Genomic DNA, 16608 nt, shown 5'->3' with positions numbered 1-16608 from the left:
AGATAAAGGAAAATTGTGTGCAATGTACAGTTCTGTGTGCTCGTGGTGGTATGTGTGGAAGTTTAATGGTGAAAGAATTGAAGTGACCAGGTATGCATGTGTGAGAGGGGAGGGGAGGGAAAGGAGGAAGGTGAGGGAGTGTGGGGTAGGGGAGATGACAGGCAGGAGAAAAAGATTGGAGCAGTAGGACATGAAGGGAAATGAAGGAATGGAGTGGCACTTACATTTAAATAGCACCTTTCATCTGCTCTGGGCCCCAAAGCGCTTCACAAACCCTGCAGAACAGAATTACCTCAGAAAAACCTCGAAATGGTCAAGGCCCTCTCTCCCTCTCTACACACTCCTGCATATACAGAAACACTTTACATTGCTCGAGTGCATACATGTGTGTGTGCGCACACAGGATGGGAGGGGGAAGGGAGGGGTGGAAAAAAAAAAGTATTGATCTGGGCTCAGAGGGGGGTAAGAAAATGCAGGCAATCGAAAAGCAATTTTCCCCGAAGGTTCTTTAACTTTTTTCTAGTTGGCTTAATTCTGCCTGCTTTTATTAGTAAATATAAAAGTGGCTTAAAGAAAGTAAGAGGCTGCGTGCGTCTGGCAGAAGGTCACATATGCAGATGTTAACAGTAAGGTATACGAGTCGAGCTGGAGCGGATTGAATACACAGACATCAAAAGAGCTCCGTTCTTCTCGTTTAAAATATCCTCTATCCAGGTCTGTATTATTTCTATACCGGCTTAAAAAATTAATCTGGCTTCAGAAACGTACACCAGACAGTTAGATCATTAAACAAGAAGTCCTTTACATTTAATCGCTCGCACTATAGCTAGCAGCAACGTGTCGAGGTAATGACTAAAAGACGCCGTGTGCAGGCCTTCGAGCTATGAAGGGGCTTCTTGTGTCATTTTTGCATTCGTATTTTCAGATCAGACAGAAGTCAGTGCAACTCTGTTAAGCAGCTTCCTGTTTTCATTCAGTGAAATGCTACCATTTCCACACATTTATAGCAATGTTGAGAACTTCACTGATGGCTGAACAGAAAAAAAACTACAAAAAACAAAAAAATGTACAACACAGGTCTTTCGTGACAAGATGAGGCGGTATTCATAATGATATTCGATGGTTCTGCACATGCACGGGACTGGAGTTGTGTGAGAGACTCGAGAACAAAAACAAAACATGGCTCATGTTGCTTGAAATGAATCTTCACAAAACATCTGCATTTACTTTTTAAGACACATACAGAAGCTTGAATCGTGTATCCAGAGTGGCGTTAACATGGCCGAAGCTAAAGGTGTGTTTAAGTACATTGCTACATTATCAGTGTGTGTGTGTTTGTGGGGGGGTGCTGAGGTCAGCAGATGAGTTTTATGTTAGCTTGACAGGCCTGAAATGTCACAAAAACGTGTCACAGTACAACAAAGGCTCCTGTGGGACTGGAGTATGGTGATGGAGAGGGAAGCGTGAGGAGACGAGAGCTGTACACACAGTCGGTGCTAATGGCTCAGTCGCACTAGAGGAAAAGTTGGTGGTTGGTCGGTGTTTGCGCTGAATTTTTTCCACATTCAGCGGTCGAGTGCGCAGCACTCTCAGCCTCTCTGTGATCACTTTTGACCGCACAGGTCTCCTGGTGGGATGCAACTGGTTTGAAAACACTCGTGGTTTGAGTGCAGCGACTCACAGACAGATTGGTGAAAGTTTACAAATAGCTGCTGATTAGTTTATCAACACAGACTGCCAACATCTTACAATCAGTCAGAGTCAGTCTGCAACCATGAGCACAACTGGTTGCAGACTGGCTGCATTCCATTATGTTCCTATAAAAGCCACAGAAGTTGCAGAGCGCCTATGTCACTTTGTAGTCAACTATTTGTCCTGCGGTAACTACGTCACTATTTGTGGAGGAATTTCTGAGGTTCTCGCTGGACTCTGAATGCAAGTAGTTAACATGAAATTCTGTGCAGATGACAATAGATTTGCAATTTAGCTGACTGATTGCTAGATTGAAACGGATAGCCGACCGACTACAGCCTATTGCCGTTTTATCTCTATCTTGATGTGCCAAAGTTGCTTTGAATGCAAAACTGACCACAAGCTGTTGCGGTCTCTAAAAATTTAACAACTTCAAGTTGATTGCGCACAGTCGCAATACTTTTGGTCACACCGCGGTCTCTGACTGCCGTTTTCCTCTAGTGTGACTGTAGCATAATAAAAACAAGGCTGCTTTATCAGAATACATTAAAAATAAGAGAACCATATGCAGTGTGCATGTGTGTTTGTTTACACTGGTATTTAAAGGCTGTTCAATTCTTTCCACTGCATGCATTTAGACTGAACAGACTGTGAGTGATTTAGACATTTGTGATTATGGGGTGCCTGTAACGCGCTTGATTATCTTTTAGGGGTGTGCCAACAAATTTTATATAATCAACAGCAGAGTGCACCATGTGTCTGTTATTTTGAGGAGGGAGGGAAGTAGTTTTGTGGAATGCAGGTTTCCTAAGATATTTTTTCCTTGGCATGCCTGTTAGTGGTGGGCAGAGGAACAACAGACCCTGAGGGGAAGCCCGTTTCCATCTCCTTTCCACTCTCCCTTCTGTTCACAACAGCCACTGCAGACCCACAGACCGCTGTCTAATAAGTTGGACTTGCCAAGACAGGCTGTCGAGCAAAACTGAATCAAGTATCATTTCATTTGCTGGCCGCAGATAATAACCATTAAAAGGGAGGTTAAGCGATTAAAGGCATGCGGCCCAAATAATCTTCAAATAAAAAAAAAACGTGTCGCTTACAATCAGCTCTTATTTAAATGAATAATGCTTATATATGCTTGTGCATTTTTTAAAACCAGTGCATTTATAATAAGTCGCTGTTACGTGTGCGACAATGGCTTTCATTTACATTTTGTTTCCAGCTGCAAGCTTTAGGTTTCATTACCACGAAATGTTCTATTACAAGCACACCCCACAAGGTACTCTAATGAGTGTGTATATACAGTATGTGATTTTTGTGTGTAGTGAATTGAGAGGGGAAGGGAGGGGAAGGACGGGCGAGTTAGGAACCTCTGTCTGTACTTGCTTTCCTTACTTGAGCCCTCCGGAGGGGACGGTGTGGCACTTCTTGTGCTCCAGCAGCTGCTCGGGCGTCTTGAGGAACTTGTGGCAAACGTCGCACTCAAACATTCGTGTGATGAGGTGGATCTGGAGGTGGCGCTCGTACATGCTGCGTGTCTTGCACACAAAATTGCAGAAGACGCACTCGAAACCTGGAGAGAGAGCAAGAGGAGGAGGAGAAAGGTGAGTATTAAGACTGGGTTTGTTTTTTCGTAGAAAGCTGATCTGCATTTGGACAAAATCTCAGAGGGGAGAGAGAGAGTTCAGATACAGGGAGAGGTCGGGTTTAATAATGCCCTCTTAGGCTGCAGGAGTAAAATTCCTCTGCACTTCCGTTTAAGTAAAGGGGCTCACGAGAGACAGATTGTGATAGTGGACGGTCCAAGTAGATGCAGCAGGGGCTGTAATATCCTGACTGAGTCCAAAAAAGGGCTCGAGCTCTTTAAAAAACACACGACCCTGCAGTTCTCGCAACAAAATGACCCCTTACATCACCCCTTACCGCTCTGTAACAAAAACCTCTTTCTGTTCTACAGTACAGACCGACTTCAGAACACAGGACATGGTTTTTGTACACAGACTCTCATTTAGAGTAAACTAACCTTCATGGATAAAATCTGCAGAGCATCCAATTAAAAGGAAGAAAAAAACAATAATTCACAGCATCCTGGATGAGGCCACATATGAATACAATTAAGTGAATCAAGTTAGTATGTACTCATTGGCTGTGCTTGGTACTGAATTAATGAGTGTGTTTTTGAAGGACAGAATCGGTTTGGCGGCGTTGTCTCGTCTTCTTGAGCCCGTCGCCCAGCGAGCACCTTCCTGACCAAAGCATTTAGTCTTAATAGACCTTCAAAAGACAAGGGTAATTATGGTGCAGACGGGCTCTCTTTAATACTCACTTTCTAGATTAGAGGAGTATCCTCAAACTTTTTAGCCAAGAGAGTTGTTGATCAGTTTGACCAACTTCCCCCCCAGTGAGGTTTCAAAAATATGTCCGTTTTGCTTGTTTGGTCACTTTAAACAACTTTTTAAGAACACCTAAACTCTGATTCTTGCTCATTTAGAAATGAATAATTCAGTTTATGGAGATTTCAGGCACTTTGAAAGTGTATTTGGGTGCAACAGTTCCCACAGTCCCTTGCCTTTGTCAGACTTGTCCTCGGTTCCCGATCCCGAGTGGCTTCCGGAGCTGGACTGGCTGCCGGCGGAGGAGGGCGGGGCTAACAGGCTCTTGAGTTCTTCGTTACCGTGGGTGAGGTCTCCGCCCTCGGAGCTGTTGAGCGAGTCGCTGAGGGCCGAGAGGGAGGATGAGGTGCTCTTGGTCTCGCTGAGGGGACTTCTCGAGTTCAGACCTGGACGCCAGAGGGCGGAGCACAGAGAGAAAGAAACGTTTGTTGGTAGGATCTAAAAAGCAGGGGAGAGAAACTGCAGGGGCAGTGAAGAGAAAATAAAAATCTACACAATCTGTGAGCAACACATCATCGGTTTTTAGATCCCCATTGTTATGCACATGGACACACACACAAACAGAATGAAAACAGGCAGGCTCGATGGTCCTGAGCTCTGACTGAGGCCCTGCTGCCAGTCCAATCAAGATGCAGTGTGCTTTTATTGATCCCCGTCTGTAAGTCTGCAATTCAGTAGGAAGAGAGAGGGAATAAGGAGCGGAGAGGGCGGCTGGGAGGGAGGGGCGAGGAGCTCGGGTCATGGCCAAAGGAGCTAAGATGGCGGGAGCATCTCAGGGCACAGCTCAACAAAGGGCATTCACTCAGGAGGGAGAGGGAAAGAAAAAAAAAAAAGGAGGGAGGAAAAGCCTGCACGGATCCTGAAATGGTTGACCTACCTTTTTAATAACAGCCTAGTACACACACACACACACACACACACACACACACAAGCATAAAATGTACAGGAATGTGCACATGCAGCGCACATGCGTCTCCCCCCGCCTGGTATCGCAAGATGACGAAGCGCCTTCAATCAAATCTAAATATACCAGGGTCATTCACAGCACGGTCTCAGCAGCTTTTAAATACAGCGTGCCTCTGTCTCCTTTGCTGCAGTATTTATCATCTGCTGGCCTTCTCTTATAATATCCCAAAGGCTAATGGCAAAAGATGCAAGTGGGGGGGGGGACGCTGCCCTGAGCCACTGAGACTCGACCTTAAAACACACTTTTAACTGAGAAATATTTCATTTTCTTTCACAGAATAACTTTTCTGTGACTGTCCAGCAACATTTATGATAAAGAGAAATAAAGAGGCAAATTTTCACCCCTCCCTTCTCATGACCCTCACCACTCACTGCAAACTTCACCGGAGGGGGTCAGCTCGAACACCCGGTGAGCTCTCTGCCATCTCACGCTTGGGCGTGTCCACGCATCTGACAGGCTGCCGAGCCCACCCTCTCCGACCACCTGAATTTTTGACAACTCACCAAAAATGGGCTGGACAGTTGACAAACCATTAAAACGTCCTCATGAAAGAAGGCGGGATGCGCGTTTCTACAGTTGAAATCGCGCGTACCCCCTCCCGCCACCATTTGTGCGTTTGCCACTGGTGTCCATCTTGTGCGAAGCTGAGATAAATGCCAAGAGACGCTGAGAGACTTAAAAGATCGCCAAAGTGGCATCGTAAACCCAGCTCGTCTCCAAAAGGACCCGAGGCCTATTGATTTTCCCCCCCTCAGGCACGATAAGGGCCAACCTTCTCAGATAAACAAGGCCGCCGTGGCCTCTGAAAGACCCCTCAGCTGTCTGGGCCGGACAATCCCCACCCTCCCACCCACACATAAGGAGCAAACGCAGACACATACACACACACAAACAAGAAGCACTAGCAGAGGAGCACAACGTCAGCAATAAACTGGACAAAGCTGTTTTAGACAAAAACAGTCATATCGACCACCAGAGGTTCAGACCAGCAGCTTTAAAAGTCCAAAGAAGGTCGATTGGAGGAGGCTTGTTTATGAAACCCAGCTCTGCTGCTTGTCTTTCCCTCTGTCCTCTGAAATGTGTTTTTATCAAGGGTTACATTAAGATGTTTTTGCTTAAAACAGCCCGTAGTGATTTCCTTTTATTACACAAAAGCAGCCCATAAATATTTAAACAGTGGCAGAGTTTATATTGCTGTGATTACACTTTTTATTTCTCTCAAATTTGATATCCGTTCACAAAACGCACATACAGCATCCAACTCTGATGCTTGTTACCAAGCACTTTATCTTTAAGTTGTTCACATACAGACAAGGTGAGCAGAGGAGGAGCCCTATGATTGCCCTGCTCGCACTATCTGCGCTGCTAAGGGGGGGAGAGCTCTTTAACCTCACCCGTTGTTTAAATTTAAACTCATGTGTTGGAGTGCAGAGCCAAAATAATAGAAAATGTGTCACTGTCCAAATACCGCACTGTATTTATATTCTGAGCTGCGAACAAGAGCCACAATGTGTAAGCTACCACCCACTCTTCCATGCGAGAGTAATTTTGAAAATAACTCCATAAATCTCTTTTTCTGCGGGAGCTGAATCGGGTACTTTTGTAGAACAGCTCCGAGGACCCGCAGAAACAACAGCGAGCGGAAGGGAGATTAAAAGACACGGCGCGCGGTTAAGTCCCGCCCATACGGGAAACAGTTCTCCATCGAGTTTACGCGACTCCTCATCTCCTCCTACCTGTGATCTGGAAATCATCTCAGTGTGCCATTCTGAAGCATCTATCGTTTCCTAAAACGCACTGAGAGGAGGCAGGAACGATTGGGGGTGCGCAGATGTATCCTCTGTGGTACCGTTTGCGCCCATGAAATATTACAGAGGCGTGAGACACAGATAACACCTATATGTTTTACACCAAATTAGGTTTAGGTGTGAAAAAAAAAAAAATACTGACTGTATTTACAAAACAGAGCGCAGCAACAAGATCGTGTGTATTGTATTTGTATTTCTATTAGTTCCTTTCTATATCTGGAGGGGAATATTTAAATCATGCACAAAAACTCATTTACTGCCAATTACACGATGTTTAAGATGGAAAAAAGACATGTTTCGCGCTCAATATTCAAAAAAAGATTGATTTAGAGCGCAACATCTATAAATCACCCATAAAACTAACCACAGGAGTATAGCGCCTCCCTCCTCTTTAGTAAATCTGGCCCATGGTATGAGGAGGACTCTACAACTAAGTCTTCCTCCGTATCCATTAAGTGCATCTATAAGAAGCTTGTTTCTGCTGCTGAAAAGAAATTCATTTTTTGCCATTCAGAAGCCAAAAGTATTTTTTTTTTTTAAATTAAATACATAATAATAAGAAAATAACATGAAATGTTGAGTTATTTAGTCGAAATATAAAAGTTCTTCCTGAACGCAGGTAGTCTCATCTGACATCTGCTATCCAACAGTAGGCTGTAATAGTGTAACAGCAGGCTGGCCATGCATCTCTGCCACATGTCACACATAACCACTCGCTTTAAAAATGAGGTTCAGATTCAAGGACGCTTTTTGCCTGGACTCCTTGTCTCCTTGCATCCTCTTGTGGGTGGGACTAAGATGCGAGGAGAGCAGACGAGGAGGGAAACGGTGAAATGTGAATCATTCGAAAAGCTGCGAGTAACGTGGCAGCAGTATGCTAACACGCAGCTAACATTAGCCTTCCAACAGCTAATGAGACAGAGCAGGGTGCTGAAACAGTAAAGTCTAATATTTCAGCCTTGCCAGAGGGATTGCCTTTTCTGTTTAGGAAAAACAGAAAAAACCAAAAAGCAAATTGTATGCATATTTGTTGCTTTGCTGATGAGTTGGAGTGGAACTTTCCTAACATTTCCTTCCATAAACTGACCATCAGCTCATTCCAACAATACACATACAAAAAAAAAAAATCAAAAAATCAAAGACTCTTTCATCAGTGCTGTCACCACCAAAAGTCAGGTCAGCTATCTGTACCTGCGTGCCCAGTGCTGATGTGGTTCCTCATGTCGGTCTCCTCCATGCACACATAGTCACAGACGCTGCAGCAGAGCGAGAACATCCACTGCTCCTTGTCCACATGGAGCGACATGTGGCTGACAAACTGGGCATTCAGCTCCGTCTGGAAACCACACACATGGCAGCTGGACAGAGAACAGAGAGGAAGAAGGAGGAAGAGGGTGAGAATGAGAGGAGGCCGACGGGCCGCTTCAGTGTTAGATTTTCCCTGCAGGAACTGCCAAATGGTATGTTGTAGCTACATTCCTCTCAATGTGATAAAGACTGCTGAAGAAAACATACAATTCAGAAATAGTGCAGCTGACCTATTTTAAAAGACATTAGACACATTAACGTGTCCAGTAACATCTTGGAAATTCATCCAAGTTAGATTTTTCTGCAGACATTTACAGAAAGAGGAGATGATTAGCTAAGCTCTGTTTGTTCAACCGAGCTGCTCACAAATCAAAATCCAAGCTGTTTTACAAGAACAGAATAACTGTTGCTTTTGAAAAAATATATACAATAAAAAACTCACAATTTAGTTTGTTTCTTGTCTTCCAAAAAAGCCACGCCACTCTTTATGCTAAGCTACAGTACTGTGCAAAAGTTTTGAGCCCCCCGTGGTTTCTTTATGTTTTGCTTCCAAGGAACAAGACCTATTTTAATTTATTTTAAAGTGTTGTTATGCAATAGCAAAAAACGAATTAATTAATTAGAAAAAGGGCACCTAACTGAAGGGATGAACCAATTTTAAATACTTGATTCAGGTCCTAACTAGCAGCCTGTCACACAAATAGTTGAATCTACAAAGACGCAAAAAAGACCGTTTTTATACCAACAAGATGATTCCCCAAAAGCTCGATTCTTGATTTGGTGTGCAGTATGTCCTTAAAAAAAAAAAATTACAAAACTGGACAAGGAGGAGAAAAGAAGATAGCAGGGCTAACAAACAAAACAAAACGAATAAAAACTATCAATCATAAATTGATTTATGGACAGCAATTTTAGACATCCATAAAAGATCCATAAAAAATAGGAAAACAAACAAAAACAGCAATGACCTGACACAGGACCAGACAGATGCATCTGGCCCTTTAGCTGATATCCATCTACTGTTCACTGAAGCTCCATCACAGATGGTCTCAGTGGAAGGTTGGCTGTCAAGATGTCATTCTTAAGGAAGAGAAAAAGCTGAAGTGTCCCACATTACACAGGAATTGGACTGTAAACTACAACAAGTGAGTGTCTACAGTCATCTGTAAAACATCGTGGAGACTGTGTCATGGTTTGGGGCTGCATTTCAGCCAGGGTTTTTGGGGATCTTGTGAAAAATGACGGAATTATGAGCACAGGAAAGTGTCCAGCATCCTGGATTTAAAAACAAAAGAAAAACACAAACACACGTGCAGTGGAACACCATCAGCCATGGATTGGCCTCCCCAGAGCCCGGACCGCAACATTATTGAAGCAGTGTGGGATCATCTTGACAGAGAAAAGAACAAAAGGCAGCCAACATCCAGAGAAGAGCTTTGATTGTCCTTCAAGAAACCTGGAGAACTATTCCTGAAGACTACTTAAAGAAGTTAGCAAGTTTTCCTCTAAGAGAGTTCAGGTTGTGTTGAAGAATAAAGGTGGTGACACCAAATATCGACTTTCTCAGACTTGTTAGATTTTCAAACTCTGCGTTTTGTTTTTTATACTGTATTTCCATGTATCGCTAACATGTTTCTGCAACACCCATTTCTCAGCTTCCCAGCAAAACATAAGGAAATGTGGGACTTTTGCACAACTGTTCACTGCGTCTTGGTTCATGTGAAAAGGACTGACACAAGAGCAGATCTACTTCATCTCCTCATCTGAACTTTTAGCAAGAAGGCGAACAAGCATGTTTCAGATAAAATGAAAACAAACTTTAAACATGTAGCAGTGGCAGAGAGAGGGTGTAATTGTGCATCAGATCATATAAATATATATATTAAAAAAAAAGCCTAAATCCACTATGTGGTACTGGCTCGAGATGTCCTCAGCAGGTGTGGTGGTAACATGTGGTCACTTATCACTACCTGTAGTAGTACGGGCAGTTCTTGCGCTCGGTGGAGTCAGCTGTAACAGCGCTGACAATCTGCTCAGCATCTGTGTTGACCAGCTTGACAGAGTGGATGGTCAGGTGCTGATTGAGGTTAGCCCTGCACTTGGCTGCATAAGGACACAGGTGACACTTGTACTTCCTCTCTTCTGCAAGGAAACACACACACCCACACACACACATATGACCCTGGGTTACTGTAAACATCACCTCAGATGATATTTCATTAAGTTGCGCTCAGCCTCTGAGCTTTTAAAGCAAGCCTAAACCTAATTACTTAACGCTTAACCCTGCCTCACCTTCGCCCGACCCCAACTGTAAACCTGATCCCCAGATTTCTGGGAAACACCTGTAGATGCCACAAGATGTTTTAAAAAAACAAAACAACAAAAAAAACACAACAACAGGCACACATGAACATCATCTCCCAATAATTTGCGAGCGCTATGAAATCCACGCAAAAACACTCTTCTCTTTATCTGAAAACAAATTAACATAACAGCACATCCAGCTCAAACACACACATGCTTACACAAAGACACACGCGCGTGCACATACACCATTTGCCCCAAGGACACGAAGCCAGGCAACCTTTATGTCGCCGGGGAAACCAAAAAGACCATCACACTGACATATGCCCCTGCTTCTGCTCTCTGTGGTGTGGCCAAGCTGTTCACAGCCAACACTCTCAGATGGTGAGCGTGCATGTCGTGTAGTGTGTGCACGCTAAATGTGAGAGCATGTCCAATTGTGTGGGGGCATTTTGTACACTAGTCTCCATTTGTGCACTTTGTGTGTGTATAGTTATTCGTTACTAATCCTGAACAGACAAAAACTTTACAAACAGGAGAATTATTTTATTTATTTATTTATTCATTTTTAACCAATAAGGAATGAGGAGAGTGGAGAGTTGTGGAAGACGGCGATGGGGTAGAATGAATCGATGGGGTGCAAAGGAGGGCCGAGTCTGAAAAACACAGGGTAATCAGGACACGAGGGAGCGAGGCAGACTCCCAGAGAGAAAGTGAAAGAGCTAACCAATCGTAGCAGGATCAGAATTACTGGGGTGTGTGTGCGTGTGTGTGTGCGTGTGTGTGTGTGTGTGTGTGGATACTCCGTGGCATCCTTCTAGCTGGGTAATTAGACGGGCAGTTTTCCCAGTGAGACTAATCATGGTAGTAATCTCTTTAAAGGAAGGGTAATCTAGTCTAGTCAACCTTATTTATTTACTGTGGGCAGCATCAACAAACACAGGTGAATACCTAATGCCTGCACATGAACGGAGAAGACGTCACAGCATGCTGGCGGTGACTTACCTGTGTGCAGGGAGAGGTGTCTAGAAAGGGTCTGCTGTCGACCAAACACCTTGCCACAAATGGGACAGGGGAAGAGCTGTTCGTTTAATCTCCACTGGGCGATCCCATTTCCCGGCTCTCCGTCATCCTTTTCCGAGTCTAGAACACACACACGGAGAAAACCGTTCTCATCATTTGCTGCCGGCTACAGAAACGACTGCGGTCACGCTGCTGTAACTCAGCCAAAGTTACTTAAGCTCTACATGCACTGCTGTGCTAAGTGAGCTTCTACTAACCAACGTGTTCTCTGGATTATTGGGTAACCTTCGCTTTCCTCGTCTGTTTTAAGCATTTTCCTTTTATTCAATAATCTGTTGTCAGGTGGGATATGAGCCTCCAACATTAGCCCGCTACGATGCCCCAGTTACTTCTCTCCTCAGACCAGTGAAGCAGCTTTATTGAGGCGCACTCATCCGTTCATATTTTCGTTGAGAAATATTTTCACATTTGAAGAAATCTGCTTCTTTGCTTTCTTTGAAGACAGCATCTAATAATTACTGACCTAGCAGCCAGGCCGTTTTTTCACAGGACAGGCAGAAAGTAATAACAGCAGCCCAGCAGGATAAACAGCAGCAGTAAAAGGACATCTCGCGTGTACACTGTAATTTTCATACTTGTTAGTGAATTTAAATATGTAAGGTTTATTTTTGAACTGTGGACAGAACAATGCCAGCCATTTTTTGCCCCCCTGCATCCAGCTGAAATAATCTAAGCCGTCTTGAAATTTACCCTGATGAGCCAAAACATTATGCTCACTCCACAGTGAAGCAAACAATGTTGGATATTTCATAACAGCAGCATGTTTCATGGTCTGAGATATATTAAACCTTTAGGGAAAAGCTGGTTCTGCAGGTCAATTTACTGAATGCAGGAAACATGATCTGGTGTAAAGAACTGAATTATCTTTATAATTGCATATTTGAAAGTGAATAACCAGACTGTGGTACAGGAAGCTTTTTGATTGCAGTTTGTAGTATTGAACAACTATATCTGAGCTGGTTTGCTTGCCTCCAAGAGAAGAATCCACATATAGAGTACAAGCAGGAACACATCAGCCAAAATTCAGTCTTGAAACCATCAGTTCATAATATGACAGTTAAAAACTTTTTTTAATATATGTATCTTGTGCATAAACACAGACTAAATGCACAAAACCAAAATTCTTGGCCCATATATTCTCTGGGTACACCAGCAGCTCCAAAACATGGCCAATGTCCCTAAGAGTCATCAGATAAGAGTCAAGTTTCTCAGCTTTAACAGTGACCAAGTGACCATGGCGCGACAACTGGGTTAAAAAAATAAATAAAAAAAAATATCTCTTGATAGCTTAAAGTGTAATGTTGACAGGCTTTTCATAAAATTCAATTCAATTCAATTTTATTTTTAATTTCAGATTTATATAGCTCCAAATAACAACAACAGTTGCCTCAAGGTGCTTTAAAGGGGACACGCTTGAACAAGACTCAGCCGAGTCCAACAATGGGCGCTCCAACTCAAACGTCTTACACTGTTAAATCCAGAATTTTATTTGAAATCCTTCTCCTCACATATAAAGTCTTGAAAAATCCGGCGCTGTCATATCTTAAAGACTTATCCTAACAGAGCACTTCGCTCTCAGACCTTCAGCTTGGTTGTAATTCAATGAGTTTTTGAAAGTAAAATGGGAGGCAGAGCCTTCAGCTATCAGGCCACTCGCCTGTAGAACCAACTCCCAGGCTGGATTTGGGAGACAGACACCCTCTCTACTTGTAGGATTAGGCTTAAAAGTTTCCTTTTTGATAAAGCTTATAGTCAGGTCTGGATAGTTATGCTGCAATAGGCTTATGCTCCAACCAGATGTGAGGGATAGCCGCACCGAGCCTGGTTCTGCTGGAGGTTCCTTCCTGTTAAATAGAAGTTTTTCCTTCCCACTGTTGCCAAATGCTCGCTCATTGGGGGGGGTTTCTCCATAATACTGTAGGGTCTTTACCTTACAGTGTAAAGCACCTTGAGGCAATTGTTAAGAATTGGCACAATATAAGTAAACTTGAACTGAATTAAATTAAAAGGATTTGCTGCAACCACCTTGGGGTCAGATACTACACAACACTTACAGCATGCAAAAGGTGTGTTAAGCAGGGGTGGTCACAGTATTTGGCTCTTAAAAAGGTACATAAACATTTTCTAATCTAATGTAATAATTTTACATAGTTTCACATTCATAAAGGTGCCTGTGTGTGCCTACCCACCACCCACCAGGACAAGAAACGGGGCAAATGAAACAGAAAGGTGACATTATGTTTTGTTAATTCCTTCTTTACAAATGCATTTTAATTATAATCTGTGTTCACGTTTTTGATCATGGTAAGGTAAAATCTGTTCGACAGCCAAAAGCTTGGAAGGTAAAAAAGGCTTGTTTGAGAAAATATGCCCCCAAATCAAAACATTTTCAGGCATATAAATATGAAAAAGTCTTAATTCCCCTCGTCTGAACAGCAGAACGACTGATACACCGCGGGCTAATTTGCTAACCCATGAGAGTGAAACCTGTCTGCCACCATTTGACAGATGCTCGTTGTTTAGCCTGCAGGTGGGATGCAGTCTAAATGCATTCTTAATGTCAACGGCAAGCACAAGTCCTTTGCTCTGAAGCCTGCAGCACAAGCACACCACTGTAACTCTCCTCGCTGTACTTCACCCCTTTCATTTGGGAGAGGATGGAAGGAAAGACATAAAAAGAATAACACTGAGCATTTTCACATGCTTTGACAGACGCTGAAGAATAGAAGTTGCAGCTTTGAACTAACCCCCACCATATGAATAGAGCAAGGAGTTATTCACAAGCGCAAAAGCATGTAGCACTTTTTTTTTACCCCATTGTGGTGTACAACTACCATAAATGAAGGCAGAAATTTTATTTACAAATGTCTATGTTGTTCAGGGAACAGGCTATACAGGTAACCTTGACCAAAACCTTTCTATGTGCAAGACATGAAAAGGTGAAAAAGGCATCTTTAAAAATTCTTTAGTCTCTTTTTTTAAATGATGATAAAGAAAAGAAAATAATGCTGCTCATTCCTCCCACTAGCTCAGAGTTAGATTCTTTGCAGATGGAAATCAGTGCACTTCAGTCCACTGTTGATATTTAACAACCGCTCGCTATCACTTTTTTTTTTTTTTTTTTTTTTGGTAAAGGGTGTCCTAAAACACACCGTCTAGCCAGCCGATGAGCTACTCGTGTGGGTTTGAATACCACAATGAGGGAAAAAAAGCAAAGATTGTTTTGTGGCATTTTGGGGGCATGTTTAGTGGCAAGTGGTAAAGAACAGATGTTGGTGTGAAAGGACATTTCACTGCTGCTGCAGTGACTCACACAGCTTCACGTATTTAAAAATCGCCTCTCTAGCCTCCATATGCAAACTACTGAATTTATCTAGCATATCTTTGTTTATGTTCTGTCATCTGCGTCACACCGTCTCCTCGCAGAGTTTCGGAACTGTCAAAGCAAGATCACGCACAGTCAGCTCGACTTTTTCTGCAGAGAAATAAGTGTCGGCTAGGAATCCAGACAATAGATGCATCCAGACAATAGATACAGAATTCTATCAAAACAATTACTTTTCTTATAAAACTTGATTCAAGCCAAAAAAATTCTCCTACCTTGAACCACTCGTGAAATAACGATTTGACAGTATTTCTAAGGAAGTGTTCAAGATTCAAGGAGTTGACAACAGATTGAGTTTCTCGATTCATCCAGATCGTTTTTAAACTGGAGGTCAAACTATTTGAACTAACATTTAAGTTGATTAATATGCAGAAATGTCAAATATCCTCTGGTAGGAAAGTTCTGGATTGTTGATCAGACAATGTGAAAACATCCAAAGATGTCGCTTTGGATTTGGGACTGCAAGTAAAAAATAGATTAAAACAACAGTCTGGAACTCGTTTGGACCTTCTTTTTTTTTTAAACTAATTAGAAATAGAATTAAAGGCACATGTTGAAAAAACATGAAACACATTTTGAATTTGATTCCCTTTAATCAATAAAAAAAAAAGGCAGAACATGTGTAATCATACTTGTTTCCCGTTCACCGCTATGCTGCAGAGAAGGATGAGCGAGGCCGGAATACGATGGTAAATGCATGCAGGCCGGTGTCAAGCAACACCTACCATTAGTGACGTTAATAACGAGCAAAGGTGGGGTGCGACTTTGTGTTTCTTCACACGCGTAAACACACAAACACACAGTAAAAGTCCTCGAGGTGACATCCTGCATTAGCTGGAATCTACCTGCATCTATCGGTTTTTAAACTCATTCGCAGTTTGTGACCTATTATACAAATCCTAATATATTTATTTATTATGTCTTAAAGCTAAAGTATACCCCATGAAAGCATTAACTTGTCCTGACTCACGCAAGTGAGACTCGGGGATGGCTTTGGTCACACAGGGTGATGAGAATCCAGACAGCAGAGGCTCAAGGCCATGACCCGGCATACACACTGATGATTAAGCCAATTAGGGTGTAGGGGCCTTCAAGTGGTTAATGGTTTAATTAGTGCTATTAGAGCAGAAGAGAGGGACGCAAACAAGAAATGAAGGATTGTGCTAAACCCCAGACTGGAGGGAGGAGACAGCGAACTCCTCAAGTCACACTGGTATCACACTAACTCCTACTCATTTATTCTCTCTTTCTTACTTAAAGGGAAATGCTCACACTTTTCAGCTTCATCTCTGCATGATAGCTGCTCCATTAGCTGCTTCATAATGGAGAGCATTTTTGTGTTACAGACGCTCTGCTGAAGCCGTTATGTCGCCTGTTATGCAGTTCACAGTCTGGTTTTAAGTTCTTTTATGGAATTTTGTTTGTTTGTTTGTTTTTCTGGGGGGTGGGGGGCGGGGGGGTGGACGGACAGATTAAAGTGTAGTTTGTAGATTAAAAATGCAGGTTTTTATAGAAAAATCTTTATCTTACACTGACATCAAATATGATATCAACTAGCTCTTTAAAGGCTCAGTCACCTCCTTACAAGTCTGGATAATGACTTTGGATTGCAAGGCGACTGCATGGGTTGCCTGGTGAGAGGCAACCTCTATCAAACAACTGTGGTCA

The 16608-nt window shown here is 42.8% G+C and overlaps 1 protein-coding gene across 3 annotated transcripts in view; it reads right to left on the bottom strand.

The window, feature by feature from the left end:
- znf827 (zinc finger protein 827) overlaps positions 1-16608 on the bottom strand; it is a 74585-nt gene that overhangs the window by 4501 nt on the left and 53476 nt on the right. For 2 of the 3 annotated variants that reach the window (XM_025907992.1, XM_025907991.1), the window contains exons 9-13: positions 11478-11615; positions 10139-10310; positions 8052-8218; positions 4262-4471; positions 3088-3265 (exon numbers count right to left, since the gene is read on the bottom strand). In XM_025907992.1, coding sequence (XP_025763777.1) covers positions 3088-3265; positions 4262-4471; positions 8052-8218; positions 10139-10310; positions 11478-11615 — 865 coding nt within the window. Of the gene's footprint in view, positions 1-224; positions 276-3087; positions 3266-4261; positions 4472-8051; positions 8219-10138; positions 10311-11477; positions 11616-16608 lie in introns of all 3 variants that reach the window. The other variant, XM_019360052.2, reaches the window with a different exon arrangement.

Source organism: Oreochromis niloticus, linkage group LG6 (assembly GCF_001858045.2).
Source record: "Oreochromis niloticus isolate F11D_XX linkage group LG6, O_niloticus_UMD_NMBU, whole genome shotgun sequence".
NCBI classification, from domain to species: Eukaryota; Metazoa; Chordata; class Actinopteri; order Cichliformes; family Cichlidae; genus Oreochromis; species Oreochromis niloticus.
The sequence above is the reverse complement of the archived record's forward strand: the minus strand, read 5'-3'. Positions and strand labels throughout refer to the sequence as shown.